The sequence below is a fragment of the Synchiropus splendidus genome, chromosome 14 (assembly GCF_027744825.2).
Source record: "Synchiropus splendidus isolate RoL2022-P1 chromosome 14, RoL_Sspl_1.0, whole genome shotgun sequence".
Taxonomy (NCBI): domain Eukaryota; kingdom Metazoa; phylum Chordata; class Actinopteri; order Syngnathiformes; family Callionymidae; genus Synchiropus; species Synchiropus splendidus.
Window position 1 is genome coordinate 23025672 of NC_071347.1, and position 17992 is coordinate 23043663.

At 49.9% G+C, this 17992-nt stretch overlaps 1 protein-coding gene across 3 annotated transcripts in view; it reads right to left on the minus strand.

Moving 5' to 3' along the window:
* The window catches only part of wwp2 (WW domain containing E3 ubiquitin protein ligase 2), a 33581-nt gene that overhangs the window by 2292 nt on the left and 13297 nt on the right, over nt 1-17992 (minus strand). For 2 of the 3 annotated variants that reach the window (XM_053884780.1, XM_053884781.1), the window contains exons 9-17: nt 15831-15920; nt 11024-11198; nt 5418-5472; nt 4533-4614; nt 3581-3709; nt 2184-2262; nt 2034-2105; nt 1848-1936; nt 792-951 (exon numbers count right to left, since the gene is read on the minus strand). In XM_053884780.1, coding sequence (XP_053740755.1) covers nt 792-951; nt 1848-1936; nt 2034-2105; nt 2184-2262; nt 3581-3709; nt 4533-4614; nt 5418-5472; nt 11024-11198; nt 15831-15920 — 931 coding nt within the window. The remainder of the gene's footprint in view (nt 1-791; nt 952-1847; nt 1937-2033; nt 2106-2183; nt 2263-3580; nt 3710-4532; nt 4615-5417; nt 5473-11023; nt 11199-15830; nt 15921-17992) is intronic. The other variant, XM_053884782.1, reaches the window with a different exon arrangement.

A 17992-nucleotide genomic window follows, 5' to 3' on the forward strand; every position in this document is an offset into this window, starting at 1 on the left:
TCCCGTCTGCGTGGAGGTGCCGTCTCACCCAAGGTTCTGACCCAGTTCTGGATCAGGCGTGTGAGCTAGTACATCTGACTCATCGAAGACTCGGTCAGTCATCATCGGACTGCTGTGTTCTTCCTCCTCAGAGTTGAGTCTGTCATCCACAGACCATCTCACTCTCCTGAGGTCTCACAGAGCAGGAGGGCAGACAGCTCCAGAGCCAGCTTCTATATTTGGAAGGTGTTGGCGAGTGAGGATGGGTGAGGCGCTGAGCTCATGGAGTAGGAGAGACAGACGGGTGGAGCCACGGATGATCTCACAGGGAGCAAGGCTCCACAGAGACAACTCAACGCAGGAGGATTTCATTTAACCACCTCTCACTTCCAGGAGAACCTTCACTGTAGCTTCTGTCTCCACAGCACTTTCAGCTCTCCAGCATATCCAGATGAGACAAGAGCCACCTCAGCTGTCTCCACAGAGTCTCTCCCGGATAACAGAGCTTCTCTCTCTCTCTCAGACAGAGAAAGTTCTCTGGGTCACTCCAAAGCTGGAGACCTCCGGTGAGAGGAGAAACCCAGAGAAGAGCTTTGCCTTCTGGCTCAGCTCTTTCTTCACCACAGATACAGAGACCTCCTGATGGTATGTCCATCTGCATTCACCCCCCCACTCATGAACAAGACCCTGAGACACTTGAACATGAGAAGATCTCCTACCAGGAGAGAAGATCCCACAGACTGTTGAGCTATGGAGCTTCTGAACCTGAAGTTGCTTCTCCCGTCTCCACACTGACGCTTGCCGCGACTCACCATGGCGATGAAGCGTCCGATGAAGCGGAAGTAGGTGAGGTGGTCAGGGTTGATGGAGGAGGCGGGGTTGATCTGCAGGCAGTAGTTGTTCTTGCCGGCGTACTCGAACAGGCAGTACATGGGGTTGAGGACCTCGTGGGACAGCAGGAAGAACCACTCCCTGCATGAGAACCGACAAGCATCAGGCCACCGCCTCAACATGGCTGACGGCTCTGAGGCAGGATGGAGGTTGGATGGGCAGATCAGTGGTCCAACAGTGACGAGAACAGCAGCACAGACGATGGACCCAGACTCTCAACTTCAGACCGGACGGAGAGCGCCCTTCTCTGAAAACAGTGGGCTGGTTTGGCCTTTCACACTGAGCCCACTTCTTCACTAGATCCTGTTTAACTTCGGGCCGAGCCGGATTTTCGCTCCTCTCTGATCACTTTTTGGTGAAACCCCTTCTTCTAAAGTTCTAAATGCTTTATGACGACAGGTTTTCTTCAAGCATTTTTTAAAACAAGTTAAACATGTAGCCTTTTCAGTGGTGGGTCTTGATGCATTTTTTTTCTTTTCCACATTTAATTCAGAGGAAACACAGCTTTGTGCTGAGATTGTGACGGAGATTTTTAGGCTTCAATTTCACCTCCATCTGTTCTCTGTTTAAAGCTTGAAACCTGCACTGGGGTCATGTGACCGAGCTGAGAAACAAGGCAACGTTGACAGGACACAAACACGGATGGCTGTGTGTTAGAGCAGGAGCCAGCCACCGGCAGCAGAACCAAGCAGACCCGCATCCCGCGACACCCAGGGACACATGAGAGGATTGGATGGATGGATGGATGGATGTACTGACGGACGGACGCAGACACCTCCCAACATCCCGTCCGTGGTTCTACCCTGTGGTAGAACAGCATGATGTCACCTACCATAGGGTAAAACCACTGACGTGACACCGGAGACAGAAACAAAAAAACAGAGGGAATGACCAGCACCAACGCAGGAGGAGAGGACTGATGAGCACAGAGACATGGGAGGGGGGGAAGAGGGGGTGCGCCGACGGGGGACGCTCACCTGGCGATGCCGCCATAGTCCAGACCTTCTTCTCCTCTCATGATGATGTAGAGTCTCCGGCGGAGGTCGTACGGCTTCACGTTCATGATCTGATCGGCACAGAAGTTGCAGAGTCAGCTCTTGTTCTGCAGGTGCAACGGCGGCCCAGAAGAGGTCGCCATCACAGACATGAAGACATGGACGGACCTGCTGGAAGGAGTCCTCGAACAGCGTCTGCCTGGACACCGAGATCTTCACGTGACTTGGCAACGCGTTCGACTGCAGAGGAACCACACAAACAGAGCAGTGATGCAGAGGCTCAAGGGCACGTCGGCACGGCTCAGGACGCTAACTCACGTGGCACAGGAAGCGGAACTGATGGTACTTCCATCTGAAGCTGCGGTCGTAGGCGCCGGGCGACCCCCCCTGCCGTGACCTACGCACACACACACACACGCGACCACGTGAACATCCTGCACCCGTGATCAAGACCGCGAGACACTCTTGGAGAGGACCTCCGCTCCCCATGGACTCGGACCTCCAGGAGCTAATCCACATCTCAGGCTTGACCACTGCACTCAATCTCATGACCATAAAAATGAAACATTACAAAACATGTCAAGAAAATGTCATCTTACTGTATCAAAATAATCATAACAGTTAGGAGTTTCTAAATCAAATTAACCAACCGAAACCAAAAACTGAAACTTTGATGTTTATTTTTCCAGCTGTCTCAGAGCAAACGTGAAGCGAACCTTTCACCATGAATGGCTGCGCTGCAGTAGCCCAGCTAGCCACATTAGCGATGAGCAGCTAATGTGTGTCAGAATCTATTAGATCCAGCTGGTGAAAGCAGCAGTGAAAACCTGCTGAAATCTAAACTCCCCCTTGAGTTCTGCAGGTCTGGCGCTGCAGCTGTGTTAGCATAAGCCGCGCCAACACGCTGCACATGCCGCGCACACAGGCAGCAGCACACAAGGACAGGAAATGTGCTGGGTCAGCACCGGAGCGGTCGAGACAGCCGGGGACGGACAGAGGCAGGGAGAGGTGGACGGAGGAGGCAGCAGGCGCATCTGTGGGCCAGGAAAGGTTGACCGCGGCGGGATTCGGGGGGGAGGAGTGAAAATGAAACTTCTGTCGGACCAACGCCCGAGAAACACGTCTGAAGTTAACCGCTGTGTCAGGAGGAGGAGAGGAGGACGAAGAGGAAGATGAGCCAGAATAAGAGGAGGGAAGTGAAGATGAGGCGTAAGAGGGAGGAAGATGAAGTTGAAAATGAAGTGGGAAAAGAATGAGGACGGGAAGAGGATGTAGAAGATGATAATGAAGACGGAGAAGATGAAGAAAAATAGGAGAAAGAGGAAGAGCAGGCAGATGAAACAGAAGAGGAAGAAAGGGAAAATGAACATGAATGAGAAAAGGATGGAGGAGAAAGTAGAGACAAGATGAAAATGAATGAGAAAAAACAGATAGACAACAGGAAGAATGACAAAATGACAAGAGGAGGAACAAGAGAAGGAGAAGAACTGCAGGATGATCAGGAGCACGAAGAACACGGGCATGTTTACAGCTGATGTCAGTTGCTCAGGACAACACACCAACATGCCACACGTGAACACAGAGCCACGACTGACACACAACAAACACGCAGCGTTTCTGCTCGGCCTGGGACTCAAGTGTGTGTGTGTGTGTGTGTGTGTGTGGAGCTAGTCTGGTCACGGTCTGACGTGGATCTGGACTGAGAGGATATTTACCCCGACTCAAACCCGGGTCTCGGGTCTTTAAAGGTGGTAGTGCGCGAGTTGTGGTCCACAAAATATCGGACTCCCTCGGCGGTGTACTTCATCTCCCAGCCCGGGGGCAAAGGGTGCTCCTTGATCATCCTGCAACAGGGAGAGGGGCAGTGAGACCAGTCTCGGGCGGCGGCGGCGGCGACGGTTGGGGGGGCGGGAGACTCAGGGGGACCCTCACGGGAGCCGGTCACCTGAAGCTGATTTGAACATTTTCTATTCTCCTCAGACGGAAGTCTCTCGACCCTCGTCCCACTACACGTCACCTGCCTTCCACTGTGCTATCGCCTCTGGTCTGATGTCTAGAGCGACATCACCATCATCTGATAATAACAGAGTAATATTCAAATATTAAATCAAATACACATGCAGAATTTTAGCCAAAGGCAGTTTTCACAAAATCACTGAGTCAAAAAGACATTTTTCATAAAATGTCTTTCTTGACTTACTCACTGAAATCATTTTATGAAAGTATTATTTACGACACAGAAGCTTTCACATTCAGATGGATTTTTGGATGGAACACTTTAAATACCAATTTGAAGGAAGCAAAAACAATGTTGGATAATTCAGCAGCCTGTCGCCTCCCAAGTACTGGATGTGACTTCAGTTCTATGAGCAGTTGGGAGTGAAGACGTGAAGGACTCTTATCTGATGTTGACAACACTTATTATCACAGACGCCATGAAAGCGTTTGAGAAGTGAGAAAGGAAAAGTCTCCAGTTCTGAGAGTCACAGCAGAGGACCTTCTGGGCGCTAGGCTGTGTCGTCATGGCAACCGTGTCTGATGTCTCAAGCAAACGTCCAAAGCGCCGTGCGTTCTCACAAACATGCGCACACACACACACACACACACACGCACGCACGCACGCACACGGCACACGGCACACGGCACAGCAGCGCGTGGCGGGCTCACCCTTGGGTCCGCGGGTCGTCCCACTGCGTGGTCCGGGTGTTGTGGTTGACGAAGTAGACCCTGCCATTGTCCTGCCGCTTCTCTGCCAACACAAAGTGGGGCCCATCAGTCGAGGTATTTCACGGCGCGGCTCAAGAAGCCACGCGCAAGTGTGGCATTTCTCCGCGACGAGGAGGACGACGAAGGCCAGAGGGACGAGTGGGGCCTCGGGGGAGTTCGCACTCCTCCTCTTCCTCACATCTTTTTCTCATTAGTCAGAAACAGTAGTGGCTCACATCCTCCCGCTCGACACCGCCCCGGCCCCTCCCCCTGCCCTCCCTCCCTCCATCCTCGACCGCAGAAGAGCGCGCCAGAGAGCAGAGCCAGCGTCGTAATTGAGGTTTGGGTTCGGAGGCACCGCAACATGCTGAAAAGGCATCATGGGCAACGGGAGCAGAACATTTCGGGGGGGACCTGCCGGCGGCGCTGGACGCGGAATGAATGTGTGAGTGAGACTAAAGTCATCGATGAAGCAGCCGCGGTGATCCACATCACAGTTTGGGCCCAAACTGGCTGGGTTTTGGGGTCGAGCCAGTGACTGAAGCCCGTGGACTTCTTCTCCAGAACCCACGCCTGATCTGAGTCAGAACCTGAGTGCATGTTCAGAGCTGTCACAGCGACGATGGCGGTGCGACTGGCGCCCAAAACTCTTCCCGTGAACCTCATTTCTGATCACTTTGATGCCGCCGGTCCAAACTGAGTCAGGAGCGATCTCAAGTTTTCAGGTCCTGCAGCTCAGGAAACTTACACTACGAACTGGCGACGGACCGTGGTGAAGGTTCTAAACCAGCCAGCAGGTCAAGTCTGAAAGTTTCTGCGGTGAAATGAATGGCATGGCAGACTCACCCCATCCTGGAGGCAGCTGGCCCAGCGGGTCATTTTCCACCGGAGCGCCGGACGGCTGAGGGAGAGAAGAGACAGATCCCCGTCAGGACACCTTCTTGGAGGAAAAAAAAAACCTCTGGCTCGCTGAGAGGGCAGGGAGGTCCGCTCTGCTCCGGTGGCACGGGTCGACTGAGGCAGCAGGCTGGCCAGCCGCTTGTATCCCTTCCAAAACCTACACGCTCGGGAGGAGGATAAAACAACAACGCTGTTCCAATGAGCTCACTGGCTGGACAGAGACCCCTCCCACCGCTTCCCGCTCACCTCCCTGACGCACCCCCTCCCCACCCCGCTGCTCCTCCCTACCCCACCCTGAGCTCCCTCTTCGAGCGCTGCTGTGAAAGTAGGCAGGGAGGTGCGATGTCTGAGTTGACTGAAGGGAACATTCATGCTTGTTCCAGACTGGACACCCCCACACCCCCGCCCCACCCTGTCCCACCTCCTCAAACCTACCGGACAAAAGGCACCTTTATTCACGCAGCGCCTGGAAACCACGGAGAGGTTTGCTCAGCCTGCACACACACGCACGCACACACACACGCCAGGAGGGGGGAAAAACTCCAGAGTGGAAAGTTTGTCTGCAGCACACAGCCGATTCGATGAGTGTGTTCGCATGTTCAAACACACACACACACACACATTGGAGAGGAAGAGGCTGAAGTGATGCTTGTCAGCGGACCGCGATTTAAAACCTCGACTTGTTTGTCAGGTGAGTAAATTCAACAGCGCCAGTCACTTGTCTCGCGGAAAGATACACACGTGAAATCACCACTTCCGACAATGGACCTCTGTGCACCAGCTCACTCACCGACTGAACTCAACTTGTAGTAAACGTGAGTCCGGCCAATCAGAGAGCAGCTCTACCACTCAGCTCCCATTGGCTGCTTAGCGTTACCTGCTTTAACTCACAGGTGTTTGTGGTTGGAATCTGTCCAAAGTTTCTGCTCCAGGATGCAGATGTGAGGATCAGCGCCTCACGCTGGCCCACCTGTGCATAGCTCCAGCTGAACTGTCAACCATCCTATCTCACAGACACCGGACAAACAAGGCTGTTGACTTTTATATTTGTGTTGTCAGGGGTCACCACCAGGGGGCATCTCTGAAGGCCCAAGCAACAATTTCAAACTTTCTATCAGGCAAAGTTGAATGGAGTCATGAGGGGGAGGTGAGCTGAGCCAGAGGACAAAGCTCTCCACTGAGCAGAGGGTTTCTCCTCTCACCTGTCACCAGGTGAGCCCCAGAACAAGAGTTTCTCTGTCTGGAGAGAGAGAAGCTCAGTCGTCCAGAAGAGACTCAGAGGAGAACCCCCTCCAGGAGGAGACAGCTGAGGTGACTCTTGCCAGGACGTCTCCTGGACTAGAGAGGAGTTTGTTGTCCATTCTCACATGGGGGCACCACAAGGGGCACTTGGAGGAACTCCTGAATCGACATGAGATTTTTGAAATAATTGGCTTCATGTTTAAAAATAATATAAAAGCACATTATTGCTTTAATTTGAATTATTATACAGGCTTTCCAGTTTCCTCCAGCAAATCACTGTCGTATACATCTGACCGAGGTTATCGGCGCCTGAAGCGGGAGCACAGCGCTGAAAAATATCCAGCAGATGTGAGTCGCTCAGACAGTCGAGCAGGTTTGACCTGAAGTGTCTAAATAAGTCATCAAACCTGGGGATGAAGGTCAGCTCGCATACGATTTGTTTCAGAGGAGATGATCCATCCGCTCACTAACCCCAGGGGCGTCGAGCCACACATCTTCACCCTCGTCAGTTTCATCTCCAGCTCTACCGCAGCAAAGAACTTTAGCTTTGCAACTAGTGGCCATTTAAAGTTCAGTTCAGACGTGTGGCCCAGGTGCTCTGGAGAGGGACCCGGGTACATGAGGCGCTGTCACGTATGAATTCAGGGGCAAAATGAGGAAGACCCTCAGAAATCCTGCTCTCCGTCGACCTCCGCCGAGCGCTTTCTTTCACGTTGGCACCATGAAGTGACCACCATTATTTCCTGAAAGAAGCACAATGCTACCCTGCAAATGTCAGCGCCACTTCCCAACCCGCGTTTCCCATGAAGAAGTGCGAGTGTCTGAAGTGGCGCTGTCATGGAAACTGTGAGGAGCTGCGCTGGGAAGGGCTGCAGGAGGAGCGTCAGCGGGGTTAAAGGGTGTGTGTGTGAGTGTGCGAGTGTCGCCGGCATCCACAGCCAATCTGTACCCCGCGCCCCACCCTTCTGGGCTCTCTGTGCCTAAAAAAGGTAAAAGGAGAATATAATGATATGAAGACACGATGACTTCATCCTGGCTGGAGCTGTCGGCCTTCTCGGCAGCTTCCAGACAAGCGAGCGAGAGAGCGAGTGGCTGACAAAACAAGGGAGGCAGAGAAAGAGTGGGAGCGGTGGCAGGCTGGCACAGATGTGTGAAAGAAAGGTTGGCCATGACACATCTGGAGGGAAAGCTGCGCCAAGTCTGTCGGCGATTAGCAATGTTTGAGCCGCAAAAAACGGCTGATATGGGCACACTGGGGTCACGACCTCTCTCGCGTCACTCTGGTGACAATCCTGGGTTCAGGGGTAAAGGCCGACGTTCTAGACGGATCCAGAGCCAACTGAGCCTTCCGTCTTCATTCTGCCTTCATTTCCTCTGCATTTCTGCTCATTTGCACTGAGCTTACTGATACAAAGCAGTACCACTGGAAACCAATGGGGCAGTGTTACTGTTGCTACCCAATGCGCAGCTCTAATGAGACAGGAAGAAGGCACGACAATGGCGGAAACGCTCAGTCCTCCAGTGGCCTCACCGACCTCCGCCTCCCACAACACTGCCTCTGTTTCCTCTTTTGTGCAAGAGCTCCATGATCAATAGTTTGAAATGGTTTGAAAAGAACTTTTCCGTGCGTAGAGGGAGCATGAAATGGCCTTTGGTACGGGGTCGCAGAGGCAGCAGCCTGAATAAAAAGGCCATGATTTGTCGGTTCACAGGAGAGATGGACCACTCAGTGAGTGCAGATCCTGTCCCTAATCATCTGACCATCAGCTGGACTCTGAGATGGTTCTCACGAGTTGGAGACATCTGTGTGTGAAGACCAGTGAATCAAAGGACAGGCTGTGTCAAAGTATGGGTTTTTCATGGACCTCCAGCGTCTGAAGTCAGGAGAACATCTAACCGCTAAATCGTTTTGGTCACCATCAGTGTTAACTGTCCTCCAGTCTTCATGTTCTCCTCAATCAAGAACTTCACTGTTGTCGTCCTCTCCTTCTTAGCTACGTTCTTGGTCCAATTGTCTCTCCTACACAAACCACCTGTCTTACCGAACTTTGTCTCTCAGCTTCTCCACATGTCTCTCTGATCATCTCTTGTACGATCTAATGAAACCTCAGTATATTCACCTCTGACTCCTGAGTCTGCCTACAACGGTCCTGTAAGCTGCTGCTCAGATGTCTCCCCCCTGCTGCACTCTCTTCTTCACCTCCCTCACCTGTGTCCATCACTCTGATGACTGCCCATGGATGGACTGAGAGGATCGCTGACTTGTAAGGGTGAGCAAGAAGGTGGTCGGAACCAAGTGGCTGGGAAGAGTCGAGGAGCCAGAGCCAAAAAATATATTTAGTTCAGGGGTTCATACATTGGTGCAGTGATGAATACTGCAGGCATGATGGAAGTCTGGGGAGCAGGACACGGACTCCAGGAGGACATCAGGTGGAGCTCATGGTGAAGAGAGATCACTGCTGCTGGTGATGACTTCACATCATGGAAGACAAGGCCCACCTCACAGTTCGGATCTGAGTGAAACTACAATGAAGAAGTCTTCACACACTTGGCTCTTTCACCAGGTCCATACATGGTTCATTCATGAAGGGAGCCCCTCAGAAACCTGAACCTGAGCGTAAACACGAGCCCGACCTGTCGCCGCGTGGTTCTGACTGAGATCCTGTTCTTCCCATGATAAAAGGCAGGGCTGGTGGAACTGTTGGGGGACTTGTTCTGCCCCGGCCGGACACCACAGCCGGACCAGGTCAAAATAAACCAGTCGTGTCGCGAGTGAAGAAAGAGGAAGGCACGGGAGGTGGACGGACGACAGGTTTCAAGGCTGAGAGAGCCTCATTATTCTTTCCTGAACCCACTTTCTCCAGCACATGGAAGGCGGTGGAGGGTGAGGGGCCGGAAACGGAGTTAATGACTCTGAGTCTGCTTTGACTGGAGCTCCGCACAAACACTCGACACACACGTGTGAGCGGCAAACACATCTGTGTGTGTGTGTGTGTACGTCAGTTACTGCACTGAGGTCTATTCAGAAGCTGCCACTGTTAAAGACGAAATGTGGCTTCTGACCTTGACGTGAGGGAACCAGAGCTTGTTTCCTTGTGTTTGTGTACTCCAAGTTATTGTGAAGAGAAAGAGTGTGTGTGTGGCACGGTTGTTCACACACACAGACCAAAATAGCTCCTGCTATCAGCTCCACGAACATTCCAAGACAAAAACACCGAGGCAGATCAGCCAGCTGGACTTTTTCACAAGCAGAGAAGCAGCGAGAGGAACCCAGCTGTAGACCAACATGAGGTTCCTCCACCGGAGTGAAGCTTTCTTATACTTGCACTCGATGCTACCTCAGACTCCTGTCCTAACTTTCTTATTCTCACTCTTCAGACGACTCTCGGGTGCCATGACAGGGGCCACACAGCTGCTCAGGGGAGTCTGGTGCACCTTGCTCTCCTGCAGCCACAGCTCATCCCCAAGCACCACTCTCCTGATGCCCCACACGGAGGAGCAACACACACACCCCGGGGACAGGACAGGAGGTTTATGGAGCCTGTAAGAGTTTTAAAGCTGCTTTGACCAATGGCACTGCCGTCTGACCTTGACCACTCAGAGGACACCTTCTGCAAGCCTGGTCAGTGGGCTAGTGCTGGAGCAGACCTCTCACTATTACGGTAATGACAGCTGTAGAAACTACAATGGTTGAACAAGTGAACGATCTCCACTCAGCAAATGTAGAAAAACAGCTGCACTTTTATCAGCAAGGTAATTACAGTGAAGTAATGTCAGTAACGGGAGAACACCAGGTCGTGACGGCCGATAATCCCAACATCGGCCAGAAATCTTCACTGAGTTCCATTAATCGCAGCCTAAAGGAAGATGGCTGGAGGAACTTATTATTATTAAATGTTTATGTCCAATTCAATCTGTAAATAAATTATTTTAATCATATTTTCAGATTTTTCAACTATTCTATATAATAACTTCTCAACAAAAATATTATTTGTCCCCGACTCATTTGACCATGTGTTTCACCTAATTTCCTTTGATATTTTTGACGTAAAAAACTCAAATAAATTTGATTTTTTTAAAAATATAACTTTAAGCATTTTTAAGGATTTGTTCAAAAATCTTGCTTCCTCACTTTACATTTTTACCAAACAAAGACAGCATGAATAACACTAGTATCTTCACCAGGTTTTCGTCATGTTTCCTCCATTATCTCTTCAGACCTGATCTCTGACAGCTGACAAACATCAACTGGTGGCAGTGAGCTGCTCATGAGCGCCCCCTGCCACAGGTGGGGCGTGGCCGGCAGGTACCTGGTAGAGGAAGCGCTGGCTGAACTGGTGCATGGCGCCCTGCAGCTGGCTGCGCTGGCTCTGCCACTGCTGGTAGTTGCGCACCGACTCGGCGGTGGGCCGCTGCCATGTGGTGGTTCTGGTGTTGTGGTCCACGTAGTAGAACCTGCCCCGCTGGTCCACGCGCTTCTCCCAGCTGCAAGACAGGGGGAGAGTTGTTGACTTGAGTCAGAGGAGGAGGCGGTGGATTTAAGGAACTATTCCTGGAGAGACGCAGGAAATAGAGGGAGATAAAGACGTGAGCGTCCTGGGAAGGAGGCGGGAACAAGCGGCGCACCACATTTAAACCAGGGCTCCTGGGACCCGGGCAGAACTTGAAGGCATCGGTGAATCATTGACTGTTTCGACTGAGGGAAGCCGCGGAGAGAAAAACCAAACGACTTTCATCCTAACGTTTCTTCCCTCCTCACCACAACTGAACTTGTCTGCAGCAGATCAAGATGTAGAGCTCAGATTGCAGTGAAGCGCGAGCACGTCGCTCTGGTTGAGCTTCTGGTGATCAAACGTCGACACACGCGCGCACACACAGACAGACAATGGCAGAGTCTGAGGGAGGTACAGCGGCAGATCCCACAGCCTGATGACAACCATGTGCCTGCATCAGCTCTATGAGTATCGCCGGGTGGACCGGAGCCACAGACTTAGCCGCTTCACAAACACAGATGAGGATTCAGTCCGCTGCAACAACAGCGGGTCGATGAAGACGACGCACAGGAAGTCGATTATATGGAGCTGAGATATGGATCTGTGTGGGGGAGGATGCTGTGATGGAGACGGCACATGGAGACCTAGAGTTCTGCAGAGCGGAACCAACCCTGAATCCCTTTAGACCGTTTAGAAACAGAATTATACTTTCTAGTTTTTCTCTTTTCAAATACATTTGACATTCATTTAATCTTCGATATGTCTGACATCGGATATGACCAAAAGGTAAAGACGAGTGAACAGTTTGGGTGATGTTTTCACCTCCTCACTGAGTTTTCTCAAACACAGTACAAATGAAAGTGTGTTGAGTGAGTTCAGAAGTGAGTTCTGACCAGGAGGGGGCGGGTCGTGACAGGACCCTGGGCCATTAAAGATAACAAAAAAAAACACAGTACATTGAGAGGAACTCTGATCCAGACGCCGCTTGAACAATATCAGTATTTTATAATGCATCAATTTGACAATTAATGCTTAACACAGTGCAGAAAACAGTTTGCCTGCAACACAAGCTGCAGTTTCAGTTGAGGAACTGGGCTCAAGATATTGGAGCGTTAACTGTATTTGAGTTTAGAGGATGGATCCAAGTAGAAAACAGTGCAGTTATCTCTGACAACTTTGTTTCCCAAATACTTGCCGAGACAGCTATGTGGTGATCTGAAGAACAGGACAGATGTCTCCAGTCATGCGGTGGAGAAAGAGCTGAGCCAGAAGGCAAAGCTCTCCACTGACTGCTGGGTCTCTCCTCTCCCCTGTGGTCACCAGCTCAGAGTCTCTCCTGACTCTGCTAGTGAGAGAAGCGCAGTCATCCAGGAGAGGCTCGGAGGAGAACCTGCAGCTGAGGTGACCAACTGGGAGGAGGCCCGGGGCTGACGCGGAACCCCTCTGCTCTACACTCACAATGAGCTGATTCACTTCCAGTCTCAGCGTCAGCTTGTTTGCAACGTCCACAAACCCAAACGTCCACAGGAGAATGAATACACACACACAGTGAGTGTTCTCCGTCCCACACACACATACACTTGAACCCCTGAAGAAGCCACATCTTTGTGCGTTTAGCCCTCGCACGGGTCCAAGTCCCTCTAAATAGGTCCACTGTTGAGACATCGGAGTTGTTAACGCGAAGGCACATTTGGTGTACCGAGGAAGAGGCGCTGGAAAGTCTGACAACAGAACATGAGCACAGGGTTGTCGGGTTCACCACCAGCTCCAGTTAGCAGCGCCAGAGTCCTTGGTCATTTAGAAAAGAACCTCGCTGTCCACATCACAACACGTTTCCTCCTAAAAGCCGTGAGAAAAAACGATACATTCTTATATTTAACCTTATATTATATTCCAACTGATATTTGCATTTTCAATTACTCCCTCAAAATGTTTCTTTAAATTGTATTTGACAATGTGCATATTACAAATTCTCAAAAATGTGTTATAAGAGCAAGATTCTCATGATCAACATGGATGATATAACTATAAACCATTAAGTGCTCAATATTTTATCAATATTTTAGTTTTTTCTTAAACAATCTCACAAACCTTAAATAATTTAATGTAATCTCTACATTATTCTGTACTTTTAGGCAACTTTTTATTACTCTTCTATTTCTGTTTTATCAAAATCAGCAGTGAATTTTTCCATTAACTGAAGATACCACTGGCTTTACCGAGTTCTCTTAAAGATCTCAGTTTAGTTGGAGCTTTGCAGAATCTCTTTGAACCGAGTGGCGCTAAAAGTGATTACATTATATATATATGATATTGACAACATTTTATGATGAATGTCCCTGTACTGATGCAACCTTGCTTTTAGTTTGAATGAAGTTAACACATGTATATTCACTCATAGTTTCAGCACTCAATCTTGCATATTTTATATTTCATATTGTCTGTCACAGTTTTGTTCTTATAGTGCATTCTACACGACGGCTGTATTTTTATTTCGCCTCCCAACACTCTCCACACACATACTGGCAGTAGTTAAGTGAATGACTTTTTTAACCCACGACATGAATTTCACAAGCTGAAAACAGCTGCAAAGATGCAGCGTGTTACGCCGTCTGTACGCTAAAAAGCAGCGGCTGTGATTTATGATTTGTTTGGAGTGTTTTTAATCAGCAGCGCGTCTCCGATGCTGGGGTGGCTTTCATTAGCACAGCTCCTCCTCACTGCTGCGGAGCCTCTAAACAGATCCCGGTGTCTCGGGCCGGACCGGCCGCCCGGCAGCCGTCGGCTAATTGATCCTCCGAAGGTCCACGCGGCCAGCAGCAGCCCGCGCACTGATCCACGCAGCCGGGAGCGCCTGCTAAGAAAGGACTTTTGTTCTCGGGGGGCCTCTTGCTCTCCTTCCTCGAACGGAAAAAGTGAAGTTGGAGGAGGAGGGGGGGGGACCTTTTCCAAAAATCAACCTCATTTTTCTGTCACCCAGTCAGAAACACTCTCTGAAGAAATTCAGAAGCTTGTGTTCGGCACCTGAATCAGCCAATTGAGAGAGACCAGCGCAGCACTGTTCATCGAACTTGAACCATGATCCTGAGCTGGGCTGCGCGACGGCACTAGACCGATCCACATCTGCAGTCACAGGGTCCAGACTGTGATCGAACGCTGGTCGATCTGTTGGGCCCAACACGTCGCTGAGGTCTCACACTAAACAAAAGAAAACAATGTGGAGGCGACTGACTCGGACCTGTCAATCATTGACCTGTGCCCCGTCCCTGTCTGAGCTGCGGCTGGGACAGAATCAATATGCACCCTGGCTAATGACAGTCCTGGTGTAGCTACACTGTGTCAGTACATCTGCAGTCTAAACGGTCATGCTAACGTCAGAAGAAATACCTTAACAAATACATTACTGCAGTATCCTCATTCTAGCACTCTTTAATAGAATATGTATGCCTTTATTCTTTGAGTTTTAGTCCACCTTAAATGCTGTGTAACTGAGTATTTTTCTAATATATTATCTTCCATCGAGATTTAAAGTTCCCTTTCATACTGACGCTGGTCACACATTACTCTTTTAAAAAGGTAAAAAAATAAAAATGCAGATATTTCATGATGTACAATAGTGAGAATATCAGCATATTTCTGCCTTAGTCACACAGCCAGTTTTGACACCACCTGCTCGCTTGGGTTACAACATTTCTAAATCAGTCGCAGGCCAATGAGGACGGAGGTGTGAAGTCAAAAGAAGTTAAAATCTCTTCTCAAAATCTCTTGGTTGCTGCTGGGTTTGAGAACAAAAACATAGAGAGATGTTTGGATTTGTAATTAAGGCTTTTAACCTGTCGCTAACCAGTCACTTTCATATAAACTCGATACATTCACGGACTCAAACATCACATAACTTGTGGATGTTTTTACCACTTCATGACTGAGATTTTTATACCTTACTCATTACTAGGGGCCGGCCCACCTGGGACAGCAGAAAAGTGCAGGTCCACGGCGCCACAGCACTGTCAGACGCTGCCACTGTGGGTCACAGGCCTGAGGGGGGCGCCCCCAGAGGGGATGCTAGCCAGTCAGATGCAAAGTGGGGCCGCAACTACGGGTCGACATATTCGGCCATGTTGCCGGAGCAAAAGCAGTGTATTTGAACCGCTTCAAGGTGAATAAAATGCTGGTTTGATGTGATGAGGCTCAGTATTTTGCCGCCATGAAGCTTGTTTGTGGGTAGAAATCCATATATTAGCCGCGCTGTTGTGTAAGTTCAGACTGCGACAAAAAGCAGCAGTTTATAGTCCTGAGTTTACAGTAACAGGCTTCAGAGTCGCAGCTGGGCTAGTTTAGATTGCTGTCCATCACAACTTTGGCACCTAAGGGGTCAAAGTTCAACCTTAAACAAGTGCTAGCCACATGCTAAGACATCGCGTCCCGGGGCTGCACATTCACGCCACAGTTCACGCTGCATTGACTGACTTTGATTCCTCCGTTTTGATGATTCAAAGTGCCTTGTAAACTGCCGGCTGCAGTTTTGTGACCAATAAACACGGATTTGCAGGTTTGAACAGAACAATTGCAGTGAAGCTTGATTTCCACTTGGACTGGGCGCTAATAATAGTCACACTCGACTCACCCTGGAGGCAGTGGTCTCTCCCATGTGGTGGTTTTGGTGTTGTGGTCGACATAGTAGACTCTGCCATGAGGCAACACCCTCTGCTCCCAGCTAGACACACAGACAAAACACACAATTAGAGGAGGCGACGTCACACACGCTCCCAGACTTTCTTTCAAACACGGCGACGTAATTGTGCAGTTATAACAAACACATGGGCCTCGGCCGCTCGGCTTTATTGGGCCCTTTACAGGGAGCGGGAGCGTCTGTCTGCCGCTGGGATGAAGGCCTTCTTGTCTTCACTCTTATGAGTAGAAACATGATGAGCTCAGACTTGTGTGTCTACAGTGCTGGTTCTCCAGCTCTGTTGAGAATTCCTCTCGCTGCAGCGCTGCTTCCAAAGCATCCCGAGGATTTACGGTGGTTACGCAAGTTCAGTTGAGAAGAGCAATACTTTACGCATACTTTTCCGTATGTTCATTTTCCACTCATCGCACGTTCTGGAAGTCACTGACGATGCAAGTTTCAGTTCTCTTATATATATATTGTAAATAGTCATTGCAAACGGTCATTGTTGCTGCGTGTGTGATAATGAGTGCGAGCTGGCGATGTTTACTTTCACTACTGCGGTTCGGATGGTTAGTTAAAGTTACGGAGCAGGGCAGTCTCCATTGCCGTGTCGCGCTTTGCTGTTTACCTATGTGTCCGGGGAGCCGGGTGAAACAGCCGTGTGTTTGGGATTGTTTACGTGTCAAAGAGGATATCTCCACTCGCGTGTTTGTGTGATCTGAATGACGCAGTTTGCGCACTGCACTACAGTTTTATATGGTTCTGATCTCACTATGATTATGCTGTTATAGAAACTTCCTGATGATCATTACACCCATCTGGGAATATAAAAGTTTGGAATCCATCTGAAGACTCCAGTTCTCTGACCGGAACGCTGCAGCGGTCAATATTCTATTCACCAGCAATCACTGGGTTAAAACCCAACAAGCTCCATCCGTCGACATCACTGCTCTCAGACAGGAACTCAACTGCAGATCCTGTTACTGACACTGTGAAGACGACTAACATTTCTGATCTTCAATTCTGTCTTTCACACTGAGTGAGGTTTCGACTCATGTCATGAGGTGTCGCGTGTTCCCTTCTCTCTCAGCCGTTCCATGGCCTGGGGCTGATCTTTGGAGCGTCACGTCCCCGTTGCTCCGGACTGATGTGTTCCCTGGTTCAGTGTTCCGTTTCCTGTTTCAGTCGTCCTGCGTGTGTGTGCGTTTCATTTCTGCGGTGAGGTCTTTCACCACCAACAAGTTCCTCTGAGTTACGGGGAGTCACGTTGGGGGTGTTGCATTCCGTCCACACACACAGAAAACACAACTGAAATGCACCCCAACATCTCCAGGAGTCTTCTCAGCTCTCTGCGTCCTTGTTGTGGTTCATGTACAGCACAAAAAAGCTTTTACTCCCAGGCCACGCCTTCTTCTCTGTTTTTCTTCCTTGTGAGAGCAATACAGCGCCACCAACAGGCCTGGCGAGAGTACTACATGGTGTACTCCAACTACTACCGGGACAGATTGAGGGAAGCTAGCGTCTTCAAGCGGACGAGGCCAAACCCCACTTGATGAGGCGTTCATTCGCTTGGGGGAGTCATGTTGTCCCGTTCCAACATTTTGTGTGTGTGAGTCCCTGTCCTGGTGTTTCCTCTACTCCTGTGGTGTTTTCTGTTTGCACTGTGTTGGATTTCTCACACAGCTTCAGTCGTACTTCATCACGAGGGATGGAAAATCACCTGCATCGCTTCCTTGTGAAGCCACTTATGAAGCCACTTGGTGACCACGCGAACACAAACAGCTTTTGTGTCTGAAAGCGAGTCACAGCAGCGTCGACCCGGAGTCAGACGTCAAGATGCAATAATATACAACATCATAAAGTCGTACGTTTTTCCTCACACTTACTGTAATTACTGAGTAATTTTGGAAATATGACGTTCACAGAGAAAAAAACAAGTGCAGTCATTAATAGCTGCGTTTACAGTCGCTGCGTTACATTTACGAGCGGAAACTCAAAGGCTGACTTCTTAAACACAGCGGTGGAAGCAGGTCCATATTTTCAGCATAAAGAATCAACGTACACGTCTGCTCATGTGGAGCCTACAGAGATGTGGATCTTAAAACAGGATTAAA